General features: G+C 32.7%; 1 protein-coding gene across 2 annotated transcripts in view; it reads left to right on the forward strand.

Moving 5' to 3' along the window:
- fibcd1a (fibrinogen C domain containing 1a) overlaps positions 1-13,515 on the forward strand; it is a 160,280-nt gene that overhangs the window by 96,057 nt on the left and 50,708 nt on the right. For both annotated transcript variants that reach the window (XM_073818977.1, XM_073818978.1), the window contains one exon: positions 8,209-8,305. In XM_073818977.1, coding sequence (XP_073675078.1) covers positions 8,209-8,305 — 97 coding nt within the window. The remainder of the gene's footprint in view (positions 1-8,208; positions 8,306-13,515) is intronic.

Below are 13,515 nucleotides of genomic sequence, written 5' to 3' on the forward strand. Positions count from 1 at the left end.
TGCCGTTTAATTTTTGCCGTTGTGTTTGTTATTTTTAGTATATACTATATTTCAATAACTATTTATAATTTATTTTAATTTTTTTAAAATAGTTTTATAAATATTTCTTAATAATATTTAATCATGTGTAATAAAATGCAATATTAATATATAATTTTACATTTCAGAGTTATTTTAGTGGCATTGAGAGTATTAAAGGTTTTTTATTATAATAATTATAGGCTAATATTATAATATTTTAGGCTTTTATTATAATATTTTATTATAAAAGTTATTATTATAATTATCAAATTTTAAATATTATTAAGAAATGTTTATATAAGTATTTATATATTTAATCATATGTAATAATATGCAATATTATTAAGTATAGGTTTTATTAATATTTTAAATCCGTTTTTTTATTTTATTATCATTTTAATTTATTATTATAATTATCTAATTTGAATTATTATTTTTATTAAGAAATGCTGATATAACTATTTATATATTTAATCATATGTAATATACATTTAAAATTATACATTTTAGTGGCATTAAGAGTATTACAGGTTTTATTAGTTTTTTTGTTTTATTTATTATTAAAATGATCAAATTTGAAATATTATTATTAAGAAATGTTTATTTAACTATTTATATATTTAATCACATGTAATAATATGCAATATTAACATTTTAGTTTTTCATTTACATATATATTTATTATTATTATTATAGCTGTTTTATATGCATGTATTTATCATAAATGTGTATTATTATAATTTTTTTGTATTATTACCATTCATTAATTGAGTTTTTTCATAGTTATTTTACTGTTTACAGGTTTGATTGTAACATTTTACCCTATAAAGTCTGACAGCCTGCCCTGATATGACCTACACAAAAATAAACCTGTAAAATTGATATCCCTAATCTTTATTTGTACATATTTGTGACCCTGGACCACAAAACCAGTCTTAAGTCGCTGGGGTATATTTGTAGCAATAGCCAAAAATACATTGTATGGGTCAAAATTATTGATTTTTCTTTTATGACAAAAAATCATTAGGATATTAAGTAAAGATCATGTTCCATGAAGATTTTTTGTGTAAAATTCCTACTGTAAACCTATCAAAATGTAATTTTTGATTAGTAATATGCATTTTGCTAAGAACTTAATTTGGAGAACTTTAAAGGTGATTTTCTCAGTATTTAGATTTTTTTGCACCCTCAGATTCCTGATTTTCAAATAGATGTATCTCGGCCAAATATTGTCCTATCATAACAAACCATATATCAATAGAAAGCTTATTTATTGAGCTTGCATATGATGTATATATCTCAGTTTTGTAAAATTTTACCTTATGGGGGGTCATCTCAAAAATGCTGCAGTAAAAAGGTTTCATATGAGTTGTGCATATAATATGGGACGTCCTGAATAAGAACTGATCATTGTTTTTTTTTTCCTACTTTTTAGAAATGGGGTCTATATACCCCGTTAAAATGTAATCATGTCCCATATCTCAAAAATGCTTCAGTAAAAAGGTTTCATATGAGTTTTGCATATAATATGGGACATCCTGGATAAGAACTGATCATTGTTTTTTTTCTACTTTTTAGAAATGGGGTCTATATACCCCGTTAAAATGTAATAATGTCCCATATCTAAAAAATGCTGCAGTAAAAAGGTTTCATATGAGTTTTGCATATAATATGGGACATCCTGGATAAGAACTGATCATTGTTTTTTTCTACTTTTTAGAAATGGGGTCTATATACCCCGTTAAAATGTAATAATGTCCCATATCTCAAAAATGCTGCAGTAAAAAGGTTTCATATGAGTTTTGCATATAATATTACATGGGCCGTCCTGAATAAGAACGGATCATTATTTTTTTTCTACTTATTAGACTCTAAAGTCTAATAATGTCACATTTCTCAGAAAAGAACCGTCAAGTACACCAATAAATAAAACGGATATTAAAGCATAAATGCAAATAAATAAGTAAGTAAAAATTCACGAGCATTTTGTAGTATTATCTCTCAGTCCTGGGCGTCTAAATGAAAAGCGCTCTGAAAGCTCGTTCTCTCTCTGTGTTGTTTCTGAAACTACCGTAATCACTGTAATATGCGCGCACATTTAAAATCAATCGCGGCTGGCTTGACAGTGTTTTTCTGAACCGCGGCTGGCTTTACCGCAGTGATTATTTGCATGAGACGCTGCTTTAAAAAAATTACGGGACAAAGCCCGTCCCGTATTGATTCAAAACGGGACGCGCAATTTCATTCTAAAATACGGTACGATTCCGTATTTTAAGGGACGGGTGGCAACCCTAATATGTTATGTAGTATATCAAATGTTTTTAGTCAGCTATTCAGCTTTGGAGTGACACAACAGGCCCACTGCCATCAGTGGCCCCCAGTAGGATATCCTCTTTCTGAACTCTAGGAATGCCCCAGAATGTGCCCACCTGAAATATGCATCTGATTTTCCACCATCTAAATAGTGCCTCACTTGAAGTCTGCTCATGCTGCGCTGGTGGGAATATTCAAAGCAACACTTATGAAATATTTATCGGAACACGAAAATTTCCCTGTATTTTAATTACCTGTTTTATACTCGAGGTACAATAAAGATTAAGTGAGCCCACTGCTGAAAGGTGACTCAGTGTTCATTTACAGAGATTATGGTGAATAATTAAAATCTTTTCGGTTGCTCTGCGGATTGGAAGAGGAACCAATGAAGGATTTATTCAGAGTCAAGCCACATGCATTAATTTTGAATGCAGCCCAAAGCACCTGCACAGAGTGTTGGCATGTTTTATTGAGAGTGCGCCTGTGTTTTCCAAGATCACATGCCCGGGAGGTCCCACTCAAAGGTCTTCTCTGCAGAATCTATACGTTGTGTCATCACACATAAAGCCCCTTAGCTGAACATAAACTCCTGTAACGAGGAAAAAGCACCTTCAGGACATTCAGGCCTGAAACTCCTACGCGAGTAAGTAAATGCAAGTGCTTCTAGCGACACAAACTCAATTTTCACATCAATGGAATTGATAGCACAGTACGAAAACTACATGTTGCATTCTTGGATGACATTCAGAGCTCGAAAAAATGATTATTCACATAATTATGTATTGTTTTTTTTGGTATCTGTCTGTCTCAAGCGTGCCGTAGGTGTCCTGAAAAGTGAAGCCAAAAGTTTTCGATCGCCCCCCGATGGCTGGCTGCAGTATAGGTCATAAACCCCGCCCTCTCCATGTAATCTAATGGGACGTGAGCCAAACTAAATAATCGAATTACACGGCAAATCATTTTTTTCCAAAGGTGATTTCCATCATGTGAGGTAGTTCTTATAATGCTGATTCATGCTCAGTTGTTCGTTTTTCTAATAAGTTTGCTTTTAAGTAGTTATTTGATGCTATAAAAACGGGGTGTGGTGTCATGATTGTGATCGTGCGATTGGATCTGCGGGAGTTTGGGCGGGACTTTGCTCTGGCTCCAAATAACGTAACTTCCCCCAAGATGGTAGCGGCCATATTGAGCTGTTTTGGCTTCACTTTTCTATAGTTGAAAGAAGCGGAAACGCGTTGTCCATCTTTTTTACAGTCTATGGTCTGTCTGTCATTCTATCATCATTCTGTTGTTCTGTTCTGTCAAACATTCTATCGTTCTATCAGTCGTTCTATCTGTCATTCTATCACTCTATCTGTTCTATCGTTCTATCATCATTCTATCGTTCTATCATTCTATCAGTCCTTCTATCACTCTATCTGTTGTTCTATCGTTCTATCTATCATTTTATCATTCTATCAGTCGTTCTATCAGTCGTTCTATCTATCATTCTATCACTCTACCTGTTCCATCATCATTCTATCGTTCTGTCATTCTATGTCTGTCTATCTATCTATCTATCTATCTATCTATCTATCTATCTATCTATCTATCTATCTATCTATCTATCTATCTATCTATCATCATCATTCTGTTGTTCTGTTCTATCTATCATTCTATCGTTCTATCAGTCGTTCTATCTATCATTCTATCACTCTATCTGTTCTATCGTTCTATCATCATTCTATCGTTCTATCAGTCGTTCTATCACTCTATCTGTTGTTTTATCGTTCAGCCGTCATTCTATCATTATATCAGTCCTTCTATCACTCTATCTGTTGTTCTATCATTCTATCATTTTATCGTTCTATCAGTCGTTCTATCTATCATTCTATCACACTACCTGTTCTATCGTTCTATCATCATTCTATCGTTCTATCAGTTATTCTATCACTCTATCTGTTGTTCTATCATTCTATCATTTTATCTTTCTATCAGTCGTTCTATCTATCATTCTATCACTCTACCTGTTCTATCGTTCTATCGTCATTCTATCGTTCTATCAGTTGTTCTATCAGTTGTTCTATCACTCTATCTGTTGTTCTATCTTTCTATCATCATTCTATTGTTCTATCAGTCCTTCTATCACTCTATCTGTTGTTCTATCTTTCTATCATCATTCTATCGTTCTATCAGTCTGTCTGTCTGTCTGTCTGTCTGTCTATCAGTTGTTCGATCAGTTGTTCTATCACTCTATCTGTTGTTCTATCTTTCTATCATCATTCTATCGTTCTATCAGTCTGTCTGTCTGTCTATCAGTTGTTCGATCAGTTGTTCTATCACTCTATCTGTTGTTCTATCGTTCTATCGTCATTCTATCGTTCTATCAGTCGTTCTATCTATCATTCTCTCACTCTACCTGTTCTATCGTTCTATCGTCATTCTATCGTTCTATCAGTTGTTCTATCACTCTATCTGTTGTTCTATCGTTCTATCATCATTCTATCATTCTATCAGTCGTTCTATCACTCTATCAGTTGTTTTATCTATCTATCATCTATCTATCTGTTGTTCTTTCGCTCTGTCAGCATTCTATCGTTCTATCAGTCGTTCTGTCTGTCTTTCTATCATCATTCTATCGTTCTGTCTTTCTTTCTATCTATCGTTCTATCTATCGTTCTATCGTTCTATCATCATTCTATCGTTCTATCAGCCGTTCTGTCTGTCTGTCTTTCTATCATTCTCTTGTTCTGTCTTTCTATCATAGCATTTTTTGTTCTATCTGTTCTTCTATCTGTCTATGTGTATATCTGTCTGTCTGTCATCATTCTATCATTCTGTCTTTCTATTTCTCATTTTTTATTCCATCTATCTATCTATCTATCTATCTATCTATCTATCTATCTATCTATCTATCTATCTATCTATCTATCTATCTATCTATCTATCTATCTATCTATCTATCTATCTATCTATCTATCTATCTATCTATCTATCTATCATCATTCTGTTGTTCTGTTCTATCTATCATTCTATCATTCTATCAGTCGTTCTATCACTCTATCTGTTGTTCTATCGTTCTATCATCATTCTATTGTTCTATCAGTCCTTCTATCACTCTATCTGTCGTTCTGTCTATCATGTCTGTCTGTCTCTATCTATCTATCTATCTATCTATCGTTCTATCGTTCTATCGTTCTATCGTTCTATTTATCGTTCTATCTATCGTTCTATCTATCGTTCTATCGTTCTATCTATCGTTCTGTCGTCCTATCATTATCTAACTATTCCTAACTTCCTGCATATATTTTTTCTACTAAGATACATTTACACACCTGCTTAAAATATAGTTCTTGCCTTATTTTAAACAAACACATTGACATGTCTGTCATCTCATAAGCAGGTAGATGACTGTAATATTTCTCGCTGGGATCGGAAGGTGGTTTTCCTTGAGTGCTGAGTTCCTTGAGTTGTTCACGTCTTGTTTAGGTGAGGATGTTCCTCTGGGAGCCGTCCCTGGAGGCATGTGTGTTTTCGTCTTGGTAGGCACTGGTGAGCATGCGAGAAGGGCGCTGTGCTTTGCTCATTTACATTGATGGCAAGACTTCTCCTTTGCTGGCATTTTCAACAGCCATTGATCCACTGCCTGCCTGATTAATCTTCTATAAAGGGATCAGGAGTCAATTAGTGTCTGAATTTCACTTTGAATTCCACGTGTGCGTCACCTTTCCCTTGAGGACCCCGACCCCTCTACATGCGTCCTCTGTTCCACGCTCCTGAAATATCCATCTCCAGTCAATTTACATGTTTCCCCTTCATTCCTCTCAGAGTAAAGAATACATCTGCATACCAAAGACAAAGGTTGTACCTGCAGGAAAGAGACGACTGTGTTCGCTACCTAGAGACTGAATCGGGTTTCACCAGGATTCATTAGCTTTCTGTTTTTAAGTGGAAGTGAGCAGAGGGTTGACATAAGATATGCCACGATAGTGCTGTGCTCGTCTGTCTGGTAATGGTCACAGGTCTAACTTTATTGTTCCAAAACCTAGGGAGCTGCCTGCCTAGAGAGTATTTTAGGGCTTTATAATATAACAATCCCAGACTGCCTTTTTGACAAGCACAGAGAAATGTAAAGAAGTATATTTGTATTTCATTCAAAATTGAAAGGTAACTTAAAACTAATGCATACACTGTGCTTATAATTCTGGCCAATACAGATAAACTGTTATTTTTATTAAATTATTAAATAAATATTTATATTTTTCATGTTATGACTAATAACTAATAAATAGCTAGTGCTAAAATGTTGTATTATTTTGTCTAAACAGATTAAAAGTAAACACTAAAAACTAAAATCAGTAAGTGCTACTTATTTAGGAATTACAGCATGAAAATAAATGGATGTAGTATGAAAATGAATATTCATTTTAAGAGTTGCTAAAGATAACATATTTCAGTATTAAAATATTAGCAATTTGTAAAGATTAATTTTAAATGAGTGTTAGACAATTGCAAATTTAAATGTAATCTAAAGGTAAAAAAGACAATTAGACAGCAGAAATTATTATTTTACTGTATAGTATATTGTTACAATAATTAAAATTGTTACATTACAACCCAAAAAAAAAAAAAAAAAAAAAAAAATATATATATATATATATATATATATATATATTAGTGGTGGGCCGTTATCGGCGTTAACGTGCTCCGTTAACGTGAAACTCTTATCGCGCGATAAAAAAAATATCGCCGTTAATCTATTCTCAAATTTGGGTTGGGAGCTGGGTCTAAACTACGCAAGCTATGATGACTTTCACCTTGATAGTTTAACGCGGATGTATACCGAAGACTATAGAATATGGTCGCGCGTTTAAGTCTCCTCCGCCAAAACACAGACGGGATCGCGTAGTCCTCCATTCATAAAAAACGAATCTACTATAGCGAAATGCCACGTAAATTCGTCGTTTTTTGGATTCATAAAACAAATGTTGGTCAGTCACTTAATTCAAATCGCGATATGGACTAGTGTATGTGAAACCTGAAATGCAAAAAGACCGTTTTAATATGAATCCGTTTGCCTAGCTGTATGTATGCATTGCGGAGACGAGCTTTTACTACACGCATACTGAAACACACGTGACGCTCCCGGTAATTTTTGGCATTTTCATCTCACATGAACAGATAAACTCAATCTCCCAAACTGCTGTGAGTGTCACTTTTAATGTTTCATTTGAGAAAACTAGCATCATGTCATACTGTATGACACAGAAACTTCACGGCAACCTGTCAGAATAAAAGTACGGTGTAACATGGAATGGGCTGGGTAGGTGTTGACGTTAAAAAAACATAATCTAATAGGTAGAAAAAATAATTTCATTGTTAGTTAGTTAGTAAACACAAGTACATCTAATTGAACATAATTTATTTTCATCAACAAATTATCATAGAACAGCTTTATGAGCTTTATGATCCATTCTCAAAGACTTTAAGTCATTATTTGGGTAGCACACATATTCTGAATGCCTTCAGCAGAATTCAAAATAAATATATATATAAATTTAAAAAAACAAATATTGTTTTTTTTATACATTTTCTTTTAATACATATTATATACTGTATATTATATATGTATATATACTAATATATGTGTGTATATATGTGTATATATGCTATAATATGTTGTTATAATAATTTGCTAATAATTTTATATATATACACACACACACACACACACACACACACACACACACACATATATATATATATATATATATATATATATATTGTTTTTTAGTTATGTTATGCTTATAATTTGTTATAATTGCTATAGTATGTTGTTATAATAATTTGCTAATAATTATTATTTATTTATTTTTTGTTTTACTTTTTTTCCAGGTGATTCAACGCAGAGAAGATGGCTCTGTTAACTTTTTCCGTGACTGGGAAGCTTATCGTGAAGGATTTGGCAAGATAACAGGAGAGCATTGGCTTGGTAAGCCTTCCGTGTCTCTATCTGTAATGCAATCTGTCTGGAAAATAATTCAGTAATATTAATATCAGTATAAGATGTATAAAACACTTCCAAACAGTTTTTCTTCTCATTCCTGAGGCATTACAAATGTTTAAAACAGTGTTTAGTTGTAAGCAGTTGTATTATGCAATGTCCACTACAGCAAAATGCACTTTATATCGTATATATATAATAACTTCTATATACTATGTGATTTTCATTACACAAATCATTAGGTAATTAGGTTCATAATATTTCATCAAACAGATTTCACTGAAGGACCAAAACTAACCAGAATAGCTGACCATGTTGTGTTTGAAATGTAAATAACTTTATATAACTTGTTGTTTATAGAAGTGTGGTATAAAAGCGCACCCGCAACCGTGAATCACACTTTCACACTTTTTGGTTTTGAATGGCAGTAATATCTTTAAAAGCAAGCTGAGGAGTTCTTCTGCTTTTGTCGTGACACACACACACACACACACACACACACACACACACACACACACACACACACACAAACACGCTCATCATGTTTGTCACTCTTTTATATACATGACTGTTTTTCCTGACAACTGTAAGGAACGCGGGCGCTTTCGGTTATTGCCACGGTGAGCTGCCAGCGCGGACAAAATGCCAAACTGTGTGTCCAAAGCCGAGCGTAGCAGATGGCTGTGGGTGGACAGGGAGCAGAGCTTTATAAAGAGACTGAATGTAGCGAGGAAACTCATCATAGCGTCCACTGATCAAGCATCGAAAATTTTGGTTCCATCCCGTACTGGAATTACAGATTAGTACTTGTTGATTCAGCTCACTGTTTTTTAAGAGAGTAGTTCAGTTTAAAATGCTGCCATTATTTACTCAACTTCATGTTATTCCAAACCTATTCCAAAAAAAAAAAAAATTAAATTAAATTAATTGAAAATGATGGTCATTACAAATAAGCTAATTTGGTTAGTGTTTTATGTTATGACTGATAATTTTTACTATAGATATTAAATGTTAAATAATTAAAAAAAAATTAATTAAAAATAAAGGCAACCTCAGGATGAAATGTAAAGTATAAACATATTTGTATTTTATTAAAAACTAACAGGTATTTTATAAAATAAATTTGAATAAAATTAAATTTTAAATAAAAATAAAGGCAACCTCAGAATGCATTGTGACAAGCTCAAAGAAATGTGAAGTGTAAAAATATTTATATTTCATTCAAAACTAAAAGGTATTTTATATTAAAAAAAATAATAAAAAAATAAAATGAAACAATTGAAAATGATGGTCAAATCCAAATTTTCAAAAAAATTTATGTTATGACTGACACATATATATATAAATATATTTATATTTTATTCAAAAGAAAAGTATTTTATAGAATAAAATAAAATAAAAAAATGTATGACATAAAATGATTAAAATAAAAAATAAAAGCAACCTCAGAATTAATTGTCAAACTCAAAGAAATTAAATGTAAAATATAAACATATTTGTATTGTATTCAAAACTAAAAGGTATTTTATAGAATAAAATAAGAAAAACGTTTATTTTATAAAATAAATAAAAAATAAAGGCAACCTCAGAATGCATTGAGTTGAGTTTAGAGAATTGTAAAGTAAAAACATATTTGTTTTTTATTCAAAACTAAAAGATATTTTATAGAAAAAAATCAAAATAAAATAAGGTATTTTATAAAATAAAATAAATTAAATTAAAAACAGATGCAATTTCAGAATGCAATGTGTCAAGCTCAGAGAAATATAAAATATAAACATACTTGTATTTTATTTCAAACTAACAGGTATTTTATAAAATATTCAATAAAAATAAAAGCAACCTCAAAATGCATTATGACAAGCTCAGAGAAATGTAAAGAAAATATATTTGTATTTAATTCAAAACAAAAGGAATTTTATACAAAAAAATAAACAGAAACAATTGAAAATCATGGCCAATTCAAATATGTTAATAACACAAAGGTGTGTGTGTGTGTGTGTGTGTGTGTGTGTGTGTGTGTGTGTGTGTGTGTGTGTGTGTGTGTGTGTGTGTATGTGTGTATGTATTTGTGTACCTGGTATTCATCACGTTATGGGGACCAAATGTCCCCACAAGGATAGTAATGCCAGTAAATTTTGACCTTGTGGGGACATTTCTCAGGTCCCCATGAGGAAACAGGCTTATAAATCATGCACAATTAGTTTTTTTGAGGAAGTAAAAGTGTGCACAATCTCCTGTGAGGGCTAGGTTTAGGTGTAGGGTAGGTGTAGGGCCATAGAAAATATGGTTTGTACAGTATGAAAACCATTACGCCTATGGAATGTCCCCATAAAACATGTAAACCCAACATGTGTGTGTGTGTGTGTGTGTGTGTGTGTGTGTGTGTGTATATATAAATATATACATACATTATTCTATCAAATAAAATATGATCTGTCTATAATGTATTAAATAAATATTAAGTAAATAAAAACCTCAGAATGCATTGTGTCAAGCTCAGAGAAATTAAATGTAAAGTATAAACATATTTGTATTTTATTCAAAACAAAAAGCTATTTTATAGAATAGAATAAAATAAAATAAAATGTATTTTATTAAATTAAATAAAAATAAAGGCAACCTCAGAATGCATTGTGTCAGAGAAATATAAAGTATAAACATATTTTATTTTATTTTATTTTATTAAAAACTAAAATTATTTTATAGAATAAAAGAAAAGAAAAAAATGTATTTTATAAAATAAAATAAATTAAGTAAAAAATAAAGGCAACCTCAGAATGCATTGTGTCAAGCTATAAACATATCTGTATTTTATTCAAATCTAAAAGGTAGATATAAAACAACACCATAGAAGTAGTCCACATCTTTTGTTTAGTGTTAGGTCTGTTTTTTTTTGCACAAAGCTATGATATGGCTTCAAACCTGTAATAGAGTCGTACACTCTACTTTTAAGGTGCTTGACATACCTGTTTGCTTAAAGATTAAGATTCTCAAAAAAAAAAAAAAACCTTAAAGATTCTCAAAAACTATCTGAGAATCCATTTTGAAATGATGTGAGGCGAGTAAATAATGACAGAACTTTCATTTTTTGGATGAAGTATTCTTTTAAACTAGATAGATAGAATAAGGAAAACAGTGTGGTTTGTTTGTGGATTTTCCGTGACAGCCGGTTGCTCTCCAATATGTTGAACGTGAAGGAAGATAAATTGCATTTTCTTTTATTTACTGCAAGGTTGCTCCTCTTTCCAGGAAAAAAAAAAACCGATGGAAATATTTTCTGCGATGGCAATGCTTATGGCCTGTTTCTTTTTTTGCCTTGCCTGCTAAACATTTTAGGTCTAGACTTGTAGAGTTGTTGTCTGTAATGTGTGCTCAGGGTCCTGCGTCTCAATCAGAGATGATGAACTATGACAGGCCAGTCACGGAGTGTCATCTTCCAGAGATTGACAGCTTCACAGCGAGCGCAGGACAGCACTGGCTAGCAGCGTCTCTCACGCCCGCTGTGGCTGAGAATGACTTTTCCCATGGCCTGCTCCTTTTTCTTCACAGTGAGTAAGAACAGCCTAGAGCAATTCCACAGGCTGTTCGGCACAGGATATTGCTTGTGTCGCTGGTGGTCAGGGGTTCGGGTCCCCGTGGGCAAGCCCAGGATGGAACAGTCCTCCCTGGAGTGACGAGGTTCAAGGCCCTGCCTCATGGTGAAGATGTGCATTGGTGCCAATGAGTTGAGCTGCTCCGGCCCACGCTCTTAATCAATAAGAGACATGAGGGAGCTGGAGACAATTAACCTCCAGGGCTGCTGAAATGAGTTCCAGAAAACATCAACAACACAGACTCATCAGGAATGAGGTGACAGAGAAACCGGGGAGGGCAGAGGACCTGTAGCAGGAGACAATCTAGCCTCTCACCTTCAACAAATAGGATATGGAGCACAGTTCACAATAGCTCTGTTGCAGAACTTACTCGGCCGCCATTCTGAATTGAATTGGGAATGCCTTATCAATTCCAGTTCAGCTGCTGGATTTAAATTGAGTCTGAACAGGATGCAGAATTAGAATTAAACTACTTTTAACTAGAGAAGTTAAACCTTTGAATGTTGGTTGAAGCCTTGGCTGGACGTTTTGAAAAACGTAAAGTTAAAAGGGTCACTATTCTCACTATTAACTAACTATTAAGAACAACTTTTAATAAATAAATTCCCAATTAGCTAATTAATAATAGTTAGTAAGGTAGTTTAGGTATGAGGCACGCAACTATGAAAATCATTTAGTTCCAAACCCGTAAGACCTTCGGAACACAAATTAAGGTATTTTTTGACGTCAGTGGTTTAACCTTAATTTATCAAGCTATGAGAAAACTTTTTTGTGTGCAAAGAAAATAAAAATAAAGACTTTATTCAGCAATTTCTATTTAAAAAATGTACTGTTGAGGTCAAAAGTTTTCATACAGCTTGCAGAATCTGCTAAATGTTAATTATTTTGCCAAGATAAGAGGGATCATCCAAAATGAATGTTATTTTTTATTTAGTACTGACCTCAATAAGATATTTTACACAAAAGATGTTTATATATAGTCCACAAGAGAAAATAATTCTTGAATTTATAAAAATGACCCAGTTCGACACTTCTTCTTGTTTGTCCTGAACTCTCTGCTGTTCTTCAGAAAAATTCCTTCAGGTCCCACAAATTTTTGGTGCTAAATGAAAAAATATGTTTTGGCAAAATAAGAAAAATGTACGCATCTTCATCCTGTTCAAAAGTTTACACCCTTGGCTCTTAATGCTTAATTTTTTCCTTCTAAAGCATCTGTGAGCATTTGGACTTTCTGTAATAGTTGCGTATGAGTCTCTCAGTTGTCCTCAGTGTGACGAGATGAATCTCAAAATCATACAGTCATTGTTGGAAAGGGTTCAAATACACAAAAATGCTGAAAAACCAAAGAATTTATGGGACCTTAGAGATTTTTCTGAAGAACAGCGGGCAGTTTAACTGTTCAGGACAAACAAGGAACTAATGAACAACTATCACTAAACAAAAAAGAAAAAACACAGCTGTGGATCATTCAGGTAACACCACAGTGTTAAGAATCAAGTGTGTGTAAACATTTGAACAGGGTCATTTTTGTTAATTCAATTATTATTTTCTCTTGTGGACTATATGTAAACATATTTTATGTGAAATATCTTATTCAGGTCA

The sequence above is a fragment of the Garra rufa genome, chromosome 15 (genome assembly GCF_049309525.1).
Source record: "Garra rufa chromosome 15, GarRuf1.0, whole genome shotgun sequence".
Classification (NCBI taxonomy): Eukaryota; Metazoa; Chordata; class Actinopteri; order Cypriniformes; family Cyprinidae; genus Garra; species Garra rufa.